This window comes from Panulirus ornatus, chromosome 8 (genome assembly GCF_036320965.1).
Source record: "Panulirus ornatus isolate Po-2019 chromosome 8, ASM3632096v1, whole genome shotgun sequence".
Lineage (NCBI taxonomy): Eukaryota > Metazoa > Arthropoda > Malacostraca > Decapoda > Palinuridae > Panulirus > Panulirus ornatus.
In genome coordinates this window covers 10238314-10253509 of record NC_092231.1, presented here as the reverse complement: position 1 = coordinate 10253509, position 15196 = coordinate 10238314, and the positions used below count along the sequence as shown (strand labels likewise).

General features: G+C 38.5%; 1 protein-coding gene across 1 annotated transcript in view; it reads right to left on the bottom strand.

The window, feature by feature from the left end:
* LOC139749829 (uncharacterized) overlaps window positions 1-15196 on the bottom strand; it is a 57278-nt gene that overhangs the window by 26300 nt on the left and 15782 nt on the right. Inside the window, exons 2-3 of the mRNA XM_071664125.1 lie at window positions 7344-7489; window positions 1140-3542 (exon numbers count right to left, since the gene is read on the bottom strand). Of these exons, the coding sequence (XP_071520226.1) occupies window positions 1140-3542; window positions 7344-7489 (2549 nt within the window). The remainder of the gene's footprint in view (window positions 1-1139; window positions 3543-7343; window positions 7490-15196) is intronic.

Here is a 15196-nt window from a genome sequence, read left to right as displayed (position 1 = left end):
TCTACATGATAGTAGAGAACATTCATAAGATCAGGCTCCATGAATGTAAAACTTCCCTCCCTCCTGTGCAATACAAATTAGGTAATTACCCATATACACAATACTATGGACACTTCATATCTAATTAAGGGACTTTACAAGTGTAGAGCTCCCTCTCCATATCTGTGCAAATAGGGAATAAAATTCATATATGTAGGGGTGACAACATCTAATATACACTCTTGTAGTGGCTGATCAAAACAAGTACTTACCCTTTTCTCATAATCTGCATGAGATATTCCTCAAGTTTCCAGTCTCAATTCATTAATAATTCTACCATACTACAAGCCATACAGAGCAAAATTTAAGCTAATACCATCGTTGGCCAGTCTAATATTATAAGATGGCTATGTATTTATGCTGTAAACTGCCAATTACTAGAGTCCCTATTCTTGCAGAAAATATGTCCAATATACCTAATTAAGCAAATTATTTCTCTTTATGATATATCATCCTATGCAGCCTGGATATGGAGTGTCTGTTGCAGCTTTGGCTTACTGTCAGGCTCAGAAATACTCATCAATGTACTTTTTGTAAGTACAACTTCAGCCAATTGACTTATTACCTAAACAGTGCTACTGTACCTTTACTGTAAGAAACATTTTCTTACAACTTGTATGCAAAGTGAAAAAAGTTAGCTCATAGATGTGTGGAAGTTCATTTTTCACTTTAATACATAGGACATGGGCTAAAGATGTGAATGAGTGACCTACGATGCTATATGCACTAGACCCAACCACATATATCTGCTTTGTGAACAGTGACAAAGTGTGAAGAGCTTAATTAGCATGGAACTTCATATTTCCCTTTAACATGATGAAAAAGGGTAAAGGATGTGTAGAGGTAACATTAGAGGCAGTATGAATATGATGCAACCCATGCATATGGATAACAAACGAATGATATCAGCATGCTGTGGTAGCTACGCAGATATACAAATGGAAGCATACACAGATATATAAATGATAAGCAAACATTGACATATAGACTGAGAGAGAAAGAACGAGAAAGATAGAAATACAAATAACAAACACAGAGACAAATACACAGAAACAAACATACAAACAGATGGAGAGGTAATACATTCAGTGGATACTCACCTATAAGACCTGTGGAAAATATTCCAAGAGCATGAGTATCATCAACCCATTTGATGTCAAATCCTGTGTTTTGAAAGGCATTGAAGACCATCATCAAATCTTGAGTCTTGAAAGAAACAGGGAAGTCGTATATTTCAATAACATGAGCGTACTCCTCCTCATTCATCTGAGGTTCTTTTGGTTCAAAAGCATAATAATCACACACTGGTTTCTCTAACTTGACTTTCCCAATGGAATCACTGAGCTGACGCTTGATATCAGGATCAAGGCATTCACCGGTTTCATCATATAGGTTGTCCCATGAATCTTCAACCTCATCTGCCCAGTTAAAGGCAAACTTCTTTGGATTCTTCTTTTCTTCTTTTTCTTCAGCACCTCCATCTTTAAGTTCACTTTGACACTCCTCTACACCACTGACAGATGATGCAATCTCCTCCCCCAAATCTTCTAAAGAGTCTGTTACAGGTGCTTCATTTCCAGCATCGCATATTTCCTCTTCAGAAATTACTCCACTTGTTGTGAGATCAGAGGCATCACACTGGGAATCACTCTGTAGTCCATCCATGATAAAATAATTCTGGTCACTTTTAATATCTTTTTCAGGGTATTCTGAGGATATGATTGACTGATCTGAATTATGTGAGTTTTTAAGAGAAACATTGGTCAAACTTTGTTGTGAATTACTTTCTACATTTTTTGATGTATCTTCTAATCTAGGTGCAATATTGGTCAAGCCTGTACTCAGAACAGAATTGCATGACATATCACTATTCTTTTGATTATCCTTACTACAACTGTCATATTGCTTTTGACTCCTGTTATCAGATACCTTTTGGTTCATCACATCACAGACATTTTGATCAGTTTCTTTATATGAACTATGAACTAACTTATCTGATAAAGTAAAACAACTTCTGCGTTCTTCAGAGTTTGAATTCATCACAGTGTTTGAACGAGATCCATCACCAGAAAGCCATTTATGATGTTTGGCAGGTAATGTATGGCATTTCTCAGGTTCCTCATGAACTTGGTTTGTTACTCTTCTCATACCTTCTCCAAGGTCTAAAGCAACATTAGGTAAAGACCCAAGTCTTCCTGAGGGTGGTTTACCAGGTGAGTTTCTTGTATGATAATACATGACAGTACTTTTGGAGGGACTAGCTGGAAATGAACCACCTCTCCAGCTATGACTGGGGCTCTGCTGGGGTATACGTTCATGGCTAGAATTACGACTACTGGTGCGACTATTATTTATACTACTGTACCGATCGTAGTTATCATAACCCCTATCATAACGTTCATGAATTGTGTTATAGTTGCTATTGTAAAAAACTCTCTCACAGCTGCCAAAACCTCTGTCTCCAAGGCCATCATTATACTGATCCCTGTTGTTTGAAGTATGACATGGAAAATCTTTGGTACCCATATTTTTACTTTTATCATTATACTGGTCTGCACTAGGCTCTCTACTACGGGAATGTCTCCTTCGATTTCTCCTAGATTTTCTTGACCGCTGACTAGACTCAACAGGATGAATTACATTCTCCTTACTGTGCACACTGTGAATTTCTCGAGTTGGAGTGGGGCTCTTTTGAATCCTTCCACCACTAATTCCAACTAATCTATTATTCTTTGGAGAAGGAGAATTGTTAATGGAATCATTTTCCCAATGGGAATGCTCTTTGTGCTTAGCTTCTGAATCCTGATTCAAGCAGCGCTCTATCAACTGAAGTGTCTGGGCATTAAACCTTCCTCCTCCACCTTTATGTCTTCCATGCCCTGGTGTTGATTCTCTACTGAAATCTCCCTTAGATAGAGGGGGCTTTCCTTTTACTGTGTCTCCCTCACCATCATATATTGATATTTGACTGCCTTGACGGCTTCCCTGCTTGTTGTATCGGTTTCTCCCGCTGAATTCTGATGCAATTGAACTTATTGAATATGCAGGAGAAGGAGGTCTTGGGAGCTGTTCATACTCCTGCATAGGTGTAGGTGTTGCCCGTGCTGAACTTGTGTCTGCAGGGACATTTCGTCTCCCACGGGGAACATATAATACCTTATCAGGCCGTCGACCCCTTCCTTTCCCCTGATAATCACTGACAGTAGTAATATTACTACTTTCACTGTCTGTTCTTTGTCTGTTGGAGTGTAACTGGTATGGATGATGATTTGTTTGCTGTTGATAGTGATTTTCTTGCTGGTACTGATTTCTATGATAATCTTGCCTATAAGAATTATAATGCTGTGGATACTGTTTTTGCAAGTGTGACTGCTGTTGATGATAAGGATATTGCTGGTGCTGCTGTTGAGGCAGCTGCTGTTGCTGTTGCTGCTGAAGGGAACTGACATCTTCTTTTGTGCTACGTGCTGGTGGAGGTCTGTAGATCTGGGCAGCAGCTTTACCTGTAAAAGATATCATATATCATTTTTCATTTTAGGATTTTCTTTTTTCTCTGTTCAACATAGTGATAAGGCATCCTCTTTTTACTGTTCTACAAAGTGATGTGGCATTCTCTTAATCTTCTTAACATTACAAAATTACAGAGCAATTCTTTACATGCCAGTGCAAAGGAGATACTGCCATCCTTTCCTAGCCCTACAATTAAAACTCAGTGTGATAGGTAATATATATACAGAATTACCCTAACATATTCAATAGTGTTTGGAACGTCCTGACTGTGTCCAACATACATGCAGTGTTACCTCAGTACCAAAAAGGAAGAAGGGAATATCTCTCAGTGAGGATTTTTATGTCATAGTCATGTTTCAAATACACCAAAGTAATAAATATTTGCCACAGATTTTGATAAAACTTCAAATTTTCCTACATCACATTCTTTTAAATTCAATATTTTCAACATTTGCTTATGATAAGGTACATATAAAGATAAATAAAAAAATTCACAATAGAATGAGATGCAGCGATAAAGGTGAGCATTGTGATTAAAATACACTAAACCATATTAATCAGTGGTGCTGAAGATTTACCTGCATTCTTCCAAAAACTGTCTATTCCCAAAACATGAAATAAAAGGGCATTTAGCAACATGACAAAGCAGTACTTGTTAACATACTCTAATGGGGATTTAATGAACATCACTAAGCATTACAAGCTCACTGACATTGTTAGGGCTCTTAACAATACTTCTAAGCACTTTCACAGTTATGATTTTAACAGTATGATATAGCAGTAATGTTTATCTATCCTAAGACATCCCACACAAACAATTTTCCTTACATTAACAAAAATCAAAATCTTGGATCTCTGTATGGATAAATGAACTAATGCAAGATTAACTAACTAGTGAGCACAAACTGCAGTTTAGGGTACAGGAATGAGTGGATAAATCTTTCATTATTCAGCATCACATATAAGGGTCAAAATAGGAGAGATGAATGGAGTATTCACATGCAAGTTGATCCAAATCAACAAACCATGTGAGAAAAAAAAAATCATCTCTTCCCAAGCATTATTGCAGCTCTCACCCAAAATCTCAGATCTATACCACTGCCACTTACACACCATGAGCATCAAGTTGCTAATTCTACTAAATGACACTCACCATCCTCAAGAAAAGTCTTGGATATTGGCCTATTAACTACTGTAAAAAACAAAAACAAAAAAAAAATAAAATTGTAAATTGATGTGTTTAAGTAAAACATTCTTGTGCCTTTGAAAAACTAAGATATACTGTTATGCAAGATACATGATAAATGAAGGATATTTTGTCCAAAATTTCTTTGGATCACAGGTTACCCAAGTATATATGGTATGTCCCTCTTCTTAAACCAGGTATTCCCAATCATCAGTCCATTTACATCACACAACTCCACAAGCTGTTCACCATTCTTACTCCACTTACTGAATATCCCATTCCCCAAGTTATTAAAGGCAAAGTGAGGTATAATTGATGGGTCAGTAGTTCCAATGGTGATGCACATATGCAGGGAGTGGACCTTAAGTAAAAATGTAAAGTGGGTGGATGTGCTACTAATGAAACATCTAAGGACAATATGCATCACGCAGAGGTTTAATTGAAAAATGATAGGGTACAGGAAAGATATCATAGTAAGATGTGTAAGAGACAACTGAAAAGTGTGCTGAAATTATTTCAACTTAAGGAAATGAATGAAGAAATGATGAATAAGAAGGTATCTGTGTCAGAAGCATATGGGAACAAGGAAAAGGAAGGAACCCAGAACGAGGTGGAAGGTTAAAGTGAAAGATATTTTGAAGGTTTGAGGCCTGAACGGACAGGAGGATGCAAAGCATACAAAGTACAGAGCAAAATAGTAATGTGGTACACAGGGAAAGACATGCTGTCAACTGGTTGAACAAAGGAATAGGAAGCACATGAAAGAAACCACAGAAAGGTCTGTGGGGACTAGCCACACATAGGGGATAGACGTAAGCAAATAAGGTAATTTCTTTGTCTGTTTCTGGTGCTACCTTATTGGTGTGGGAGATATACTTACATAAAGTTCCTTTCACATGCAGATGATCTCACAATCACACCACAACACCCTGACATCGCAGTGGCAACATCAAACATGAAGCACTACATTATACAACTGGAACAATAACTCATGAAGAGCAGAATGTCTGCATCTCCAAAGATGTCTTTAATCACTTATTTAACCTCAGATAAACATGAGTATTGCTTACGTTCTCCAGTCATGCTGAATGAACAGTCACTCCTACTAAACAAAACTACAACCATTCTAGACCACATATGACACACAATTGACATTCACTCCAAGTTTCAATACCATCAACACAAAGGAATCACACTAACTAAATGCCCTCAGGACACTAATTGGCACCAGATTTGTATGAGAACTCCTCAATAACCTAAACACACAATTCATCCATCAACTTTAAACTATTCCTCACCAGCCTGGTTTTCTAACCTCTCAAAAGCAACAGGGGTTAAATTGCAAACCATATGCAGAACTATTACCTATCACCAGCTACCTAGCACCCACAAACACTCAACAACTTCAAAATGAAACAAAGATCCCCTGATACAGTTCCACTTCAGCATACTTGGCACTCAATCCTATGCAACAGCACTAAACCCCTCCCACCCACACCAATCTATAACTAACTACCAACCTTAAAGTACAAATTAAAATCCTACTCTTGCCTCACACTTCATTAAACCTCTACTCACAGCTCCCGAAACCCCAATAAACAGAACACATGCACACTAAAATAACCTGACAAGCACTAATCAACCAACCCCCTACTTGGTCTTAAAAAACTCCAATTCAACACCAATAAGAAACTGCACTCCCTAAACAAACATGATACTCACTCTCCTGCTTATGCTCTGGAGATCATCCATCACTACACACTCTCCTGCTTTATGCTCTGGAGATCATCTATCACTACAAAGAACATTCATGCCTAAATGTATGTTAAGGTAAGACTGCACTGGGAGGATCTTTATTTCATAGTAATGGTGTTGAGTGTTTGTGGCTCTCAGGCAGCCAATGATTGTTTTGAGTGCATTATTTTGTTTGGTTTGCAGCTTTGTTATATTTGCTTTTGAAAGACCAGGCAAGAGAGGCATAATCTAAATGGAAGCAGACGAATCATATGTGTATGTGTGAGATGTTTTGGATTTCCTTTTCTTGTTTAAAGCTAGTGCCAGTTAGAGTTCTGGGGCATTTATTTTGTGTTTTACATTTGTATTCATTTACTGGTGTGGAGAGTGAATTCATGTGTTGTATGTGATGCCTGGAATGGTTGTTATTTTGTTCCATGGGAGAGATTGTCCATTCATGGTGATTGGAGGGTGTGAGCAATATTTGTGTCAGTCTGGGGTTAAATGTGTTTAAAGACTTCTGTAGAGATGCAGATACTCTATTCTGGGTGAGCCACTGTTATAGTAATGCAGTGCTGCAAGTCTGATGATGCTCCTGAGGTGCTAGGGTTTTGTGATGTGAATGTGAGGTTGTCTGCATAAGAAAGGATCGTCATACTGAGGTTTGCCTGAGGTAATGGAGTAATGTACAAACCATGATCTTCATAAAAAGTTCAAACACCACTCAGGAGTAAATAATGTACAGTACTTGGGATTTGGTAATTATGACAAATGCATGTTCAAGATTTTTGTATTTTCATAACCTATGATATGGGGAAAAACTGTCTAACAAAATGGTTAAAGTAAAAAAATAAGGAAAAAATTTCTTTTTTACCTCGACGACGACTGTTCTCAGTGTGGTGCTCTGGGTGCATGGTTACTGGCATCCTTTCAGAGTTGTATTTGTCAGAGTGACTGCTGACTGATGACCAAGAATGACCTGGTCCACAGTTCTCTGGTCTTGAGGACACTGGGGACAATCTGGAAAAAAAATCAAGGTCTGTGAAAAGCTGTGAAATAAAGGAAGTCTAAACACATAAGTAAATGCTACTTTCTAATACATGTCCTTTTTAAGCTTGTAACCAATACAGTACAAAGCAAAAATCATAGCATAGATTTCTCAAACATACTGCCAGACTTTCAAATAACATTTCAAGAGAATAATAATAATGATACAAGTAATAATAGTAATATATTTCTTATTCATATATTTATCATACATAATCGCTGTTTCCTGTGTCATCGAGGTAGTGCCAGGAAACTGACAAAGAATGGCCCATCCACTCATATACACATATATACATAAACGCCTATATACATACACATACATATCAACATATACATACACACACACACACAGACATATACATATATATGAATGTACATATTCAAACTTGCTTGCCTTCATCCATTCCTGGCGATACCCTGCCCCACAGGAAACAGCATCGCTACACCCCACTTCAGCAAGGTAGTGCCAGGAAAAGACAAAAAAGGCCACATTCGTTCACAATCAGTCTCTAGCTGTCTTGTGTAATGCACCGAAACCACACCACAGCTCCCTATCCACACCAAGGCCCCGAAGACCTTTCCATGGTTTACCCCAGACGCTTCACATGCCCTGATTCAGTAATATATATCTTATATATAATTCATTCTCCATCCAGACTGTCTTTATAACAGAAATTCATAATATCTAAAGTGGGTTTTTTACAGCTTCAGGAACTATCCAGAATGTTCATTCCTTGTTATTGTATATTTGTTACAGATCACTACAATTTTTTTTGAGGATTATATAATATCAATATGACTAAAGACTTCCTCCCTACAGTTGCTCTTCCCATCATGTACCATTGAAAATCAACCATTATTCAAAATTCACCTGCTGTGAGAAGTGGGGGTTTTGCAGCTTCATATATTATTCTGAGCATTCCTTCATTGTTATCATTGTATGGTAACACATCTGTTATGCAAAATGCTTGGGGAATCATCCATTTCAGATTACAAAAATCTTGTAATTCATTATTCAAGATATAATAAGCAATTCAGAAATTGCCCAGTCCTTACTTTGTGCAGGGGTTAGGTTTTGTGAAATCCTATGACAAAGTGAAATAGCACATGGCAAACCAAAAAACTTAGAGGAAAATGGGATGTGTGCAGCAGCTTTATGGTCAGCACTGGCGGTTTCTACCATTACCTTCATTCACGTTATATAGCTTCTGATGTCCAATTATCTAACCATCTTTTACTTGCTTGAAATGGTTCTGGCTCGGCTACAAGCCTTCTTTACATAAGCGTTCATGGACATTTGGATGCCATACTAACAAACACAAAACACACTGGGTTGCAGGAAAATCACATAAGCCCATATGTTCAGATCACACAAGTAGCACAGATCCGCACACAGCAGTTGTAACTGTGTGACTAACCCATAGGCAGGAACATGGCATGCTCCTCCCAAGACCTACACTTCACCCAATAACCCTCACTGAAGTTTTGGCACACTTTCTACCTCACTGATACTCCCTCACCAGCATCATTGTGTTGTAATATTTCTAGCTTTGTTTCTGAGGTTCTCTCTGTTTAAGTAATGGTTCTAGGGTAGAAGATGTTGCTGGATACAGTAACAAACACTGTGGGTCATATGGAAATCATATTAACAAGTACATCCAAATTCCAGAAGTAGCACAAATCCACACACAACAATGCTCCTCCCAAGACCTACACTTACTCCACCCAATAACCCTCACTAAAGTTTTGGCATGCTTTCTACCTCATTGATACTCCCTCACCAGCATCACTGTGTTATAATATTTCTAGCTTTGTTTCTGAAGTTCTTTCTGTTTAAGTAATGGTTCTAGGGTAGGAGATGTTGCTGGATACAGTAACAAACACTGTGGGTCATATGGAAATCATATTAACAAGTATATCCAAATTCCAGAAGCAACACAAATCCACACACAACAATGGTAGCTGTGAGACTGACCCACTGGTGGGAACGTGGCGTGCTCCAATCAGGACTCGTGCTTACTCCACCTGCTAACCCTTACCAAAGTTTTGGTGTACTTTCTAACCACACACACCTTAAAATATTTCTCCTATCTGTAATCATTATACAAAAAAAAAAAAACTAATATATGAAAGCCAGTCAGCCATTCTAAATTCATTGATTTTCTTCTGCTTAGTGATTTCATAAATAGCTGAAGGTGAAGTCCTTCATAAATGCCACCTTGCACACGCCCATGGTCAGCCACTTGCACAACCCCACCTTTTTGAGGCATGAAATGTTTCCTCTTGCTCTTCATGCAAGAAACAAATGGCTTCAAAGGAGCTAATAGGCAAGTGCTAATAATTCTCAAAGAGGGATGTTTTTCACAATAGTAATCAAGAGCCCACAAAATTAAAAAATAAGAACATCTCTGGAAAGTACATGGGAGATTGTAAACAATAATCAGAGCCACATAACACCGGGTAGTGAGTGCACTGATCGCTGCGGCACAGTGTATGCACAATATGATACATCTTTAAATATTTTTTCTAATTTTTTCAATTTTTTTCAGATATTCAAGAGTTGCTAACCAGAACTGTAAAACATCTATTGCTCTGTACATTACGATGTCTCAAATTACAGATAACAGATGTTTTACTGTATACAGATGCTCCTAAACTAGCAGTATGATGGAGTTACTTTCCTGGCAATTTGTCATTCTAACGGAATGTCATTGTATTAGTAAATGAAACCCAAATTATTAATGGGATAAATTCCATTCCAAAAATTTCTTCATTTTCTATACATTTTCTCATGTACAGATTATACATGAAACAACTTACTATCAATATAATACGCTGCATGATGATGTAAATGAGTCTCCAATTCAGCAACTGTTGTCATTTCACAAGTTAATAACCAGGATTTCAATGACTCTTACAGAGAAAGCTAGTGATCAGGAATTGAGGTAGGTGGTGGCAGAGTGGGATTAGGGTGAAGTGCATGGTTTGTCAAGCCTTCCAAAGTAAGTTTATTCATATCAGAAGTAATACTTATGTTTCATGATGTATTTGGCCATTATACTACCTATCTTAACGTTTTCATGTTTGGTATATCTCACATTTGTGGCACATTAAGAATACGGTGTTCCTTTTAAGGTGACTATCAGTGGCTGCAATATGATAAGATTCTAATGATATTTTGCTTTGATTTTTGCTTTGGTATCATTATAAGAGGCATTATAACTCAAATCTTTACAATATACTTAAATGCTTCACATTCAATTGAAAAAATATTTGAAAAGAAAGTCAATTTTGTACCATTGTGAAAGCTTGTTCTACGAAACTAATTTCATTTCCAGACATTGCTACTGCAAAACATTGCTCTGTGAACCATACATACTGTAGTTCTGTTTGAGTTGCCTGTACTATAATAGTTGGTCTTTGAATTCTTTAAAACAAGTTTACGGCTTGATTTCTCTGGTTGCTCTATTCCTACATCTCTCAAAGAACTGACTGTTCACTGGCCACATCAGTGATCTGTTTTAAAAACTTAAACGTGACCAGGCCAACCCTACTGTTTTCTCTTTTGAGGTTAGGAAATTTAGTGCCTTTAGATTTTTGCTGTACTATCTTTGCTGCCCCCTTTGAATCTTCTCTATTAGCTCTCTGTGCTTCTTTTGGTTCAATGAGCAAACTCAAGCTTATTATTTTTTTTTTTGCCTTATGTATGGGATGAACAGATTGCTACAGATTGCTAATCATTTTCTTATCAATATATTTGAAAACTATTCTGTTATTAGCCTGCAAATAATTTGTCTCCTTAACTATTCTCTTAAGTGTGGGACTCCACTGACAGGTTAGGGGTAATGTCAACTCTCGAGTCCTTCACATACACAAAAAACCCTTAAGATTACTCCCTGCTAGATAATAATCATACTCTGGCCTTCTTTCACTTGTCCCATCCTCATTACTTTACATCTGATTGTGTTGAAATCCATCAACCATGTATCAGACCAACTTTGGAGTCTGTTGAAGTCCCTTTGTACATTGATGTAATCCTCCCTACTTTTCACTTCTCTCATGGCTTTCGCATCATCTGCAAATATAGTCAGGTAGGAGGTATTTTTAGGCAAGCCATTTACATATATCAAGAAGAGTACTAGTCCCAGAACAAAACCCTGAAACACCCTGCTGGTCACCTTAACCCATTTAGAGAAGGCTCCTGTGATATGTGTCCTATGTTCCCTTCAACTGAGAAAATCTATTCACTGTTCCTTTCCACTGAGATGATCTATCCATTGTTCCCTTCCACTGAGATAATCTATCCACTGTTCCCTTCCACAAAGATAATCTATCGACTCAAGGAGTGTCCACATTATTCCTGAGTAGTGGCTCCTTTGACATGTGTCCTATGTTCCCTTCCACTGGGATAATCTATCCATTGAAGGAGTTTCCCCACTATTCCTGACTAGTGATCCAGTTTCTTCACCATACTCCCATGCAATACACTGTGAAATGTTTTTGGGCAGTCCAGACACAAATAATGCTCCCAGCCTTATCTTTCATTCAAGGAAGAGCTCACTATCTTGTGAAAGCTAGGATGTTTGTTGCACATGACCTTTACCTACACTCATGCTGTCTCTTACATCGGTAATTTCTCCCTTGATAGTACACAACCACAACCAGCATCACATACTGCTGTCCAATGTGAGGAGTGGCATAAGGTCAGTAGCATGCATATGGATGCACATGGCTCTAAAGTAAGAGGCTGATCGGTGGCAACATCCATTTTCAGTGCCACAGAGCGGCAGCTCCTCCTACCAGCTGCCATGGCCAGGGATCTGCACCTGAATCATCACCCCAATCACGACTGCCACCCTTCCACTACACAGACTATTATTTGAATCAACCTAACATGCCTGCCACCTCTCACTCCCAATTGTGCCTGAATCATCACCCAACCATGCTTCCCACCAATCGATTCCCTACATTACACACGAATCATCTCCCTAAAATGCCTTTCACCCTTCCACTACCAACTGTATTTGAATCATCATCCTAGAATAACTTTCATCCTTCCACTCCATAAGCTGTACAGTACCTGAATTATCAACCCGACACTTGCCACTCGTGTGTTCCACAGAATGGGCTTAAGTCACCCCCAACATGCCTGTAATTCCTCCACTCCCCAGACTGCACTTAAATTATCAAAATTCATGCCCATGCCGGTCCGTGCTGACTCAGTGCCAAAAATCTAACCACTACACTACAAAGTCCCATTAAACTATTATTGGGTTACAGACATGTAAACTGCTGGGGTCAATTAAGGCGTTAATGCCGTTATACCAACCAATCGAAAACTCTTTTACACCTTCAGGTTTTAATCTTAAGACCAGATACTCCATGCTCCCCTAGTACTAACCTACTTGTGCTGTATGGGGAGGAAGTTTTACACTTTTGATGCCTCACTTCTTGAATATTCTCAACTAAAGTGGATGCCCACACTAACAAGCAAAACCAAAAATGGGTGCTGGTGTTAACATAATCTTTCAGCCCACTGATTTAAAGATGATCCTCTACACTTTACGTGGTCTACCTCAACCCACGATTTTTTTTATGTAAACACTCTTGTCCAGTCATACAACTTTCTAAAATATAAGTATGGTGTCTGCAATTAATATGTCATATCAATTCTATTCCATTCATCCACCACTCATACCACTTCCTCACATCATCTTTAACAAGTTTCTTGCTTAAATTTCATGTTATGTCCTTTGATAGTTCTATCACATCTTTAGTCTTTCACATAACTCTCCAAATTCTCGTATCACCATTAGTGTGTCTTCTAGAACTTCTCTATTATTCTCCTTTAGCTCTTAATGCTTCTTAAGTTGCAGTGACCTCATTCGGGAAGCATTTCTCTATACATGTGTGTATGTATGTGTGTGTGATCTGATTGATTTCTACCGTAAGAGCGGCTATTTTAATGTGCATTCTTACCCATCCTGCGGGCGGTGACGCAAGAGGATACAGAGCGCAGAGATGACTGAAATACATTAGAGGTTACTAAGAAGTGTTATTTTTTTGTGTTGAAGGCTCCAGTCACAGACAAAAATCTACATCAAGGCCGGGCCTTAACTGAAATATGAAGAGAATTATACAGCGGAAAAAAAGACAAGGGAAAGTATTTACGAATTTTTGAGAAAGTGAAAAATCTGTCTTTTGAAATGTGCCAGGTCATAGTTATTGGGAAAGACATGAGAAGGTAGAAAGTTCCAGAGATTCGATGTGTAGAGAGAGAGAGAGGCATATATCAACTCAGTTCCCCCCTTGAGATGCCGATGGCCACACAATAATTGCTTGACACAGCAGCTTACCGAGTATCGCGTGGTCTAGCTAGTTAGTGGTGGGGGTACACAAGCAGCTAGCTCTAGGGAGCAAAAACCAAAGTAATACCTACAGAAGAGAGAGAGAGAGAGAGAGAGAGAGAGAGAGAGAGAGAGAGAGAGAGAGAGAGAGAGAGAGAGAGAGAGAGAGAGAGAGAGAGAGAGAGAGAACCAACATTACGGGTAGGGCAAGGGAGTCAAGTTTGGAAGTTAGCCTTTGACAGTTTATATTTCGACTCAACGCTGTCAAAGTAAGGATGCACAGCTAGAACCATTCCAAATGTGAGAGCAGTATACTCAGTACAAGGATGAATAAATCCCTTGTATAAACGGAGCCATTGTTAAGAAGAGAGCAAGTCTCGACATCTAAACAGGTCACCCAGTTTATAAGAGGCAGACTTAGCTATTCCTATAAAGTGGGATCTCCAAGAAAGAGTGGGTGTTACAGTAATACCAAGTATGTTCACTGTGTCAAGGGGTGTAATTAGAGAAAAAATGAGAGACGAGAGTTGTGAGGAGTTTTCAATAGACAGATGGGTAGAAAGTGAGTCTTGGAGGCATAAACAAGATTTTGTGTACCCACTGAGATATGCTGTCTGAGTTTATTGAGGAAGTTGTGTCAAGACGAGATGCAGCTCGAGTGAGAGAAAAGAGCAACAGAATGAATAATTCCACAGATTAACATGGTAAGAGAAGTTTACAACAGTTGAGCAACAATGATTGGATTACGTAACATGTGCGTGTGTGTGAATGTGTGTTCAATACTTTGGAGTTGCCAAACCTGCTCTTATAAATTCCCTTCATAAATAACAAAACCCATGTTGTTGTGTACCAGAAAAATATTATTTCTGTTGGATCCGTTTACCCTATTACTGTAAACGCTACCACCACAATACACTCCTCGAACTACCATTCCGCGAATCACATTACAGCCGTCTCCTTTTACAGACACAACGTACGACTTCTGATGCAAATCCTTACTTGCTTTATAAAACGCAAGTATATCCTCCTGCGATGCGTGACTGTCATAATTACACGGCTAATACCTTACTCCTTAAGTCTTGGAATGCGTTACCATTAAAAATAAATGCGAAAATGGCTGGTAATGCGAGGGAGACTTTTTTCGAGTCTTATCTTGAGCAAATTACGTAATTACACAGTCATAGGTTAAGCTCATGACGATGGAGCGAACCGTAACGGTTAGACCAAGGAAAGGAGGCGTATGGCCGTGCTCAAAGGTAGTACCTTCTTGTTCAATGAAGTCACTCAAGACCACTAAAATCAGAAAAAGATTAATTTCTTAATACGTTAAAAT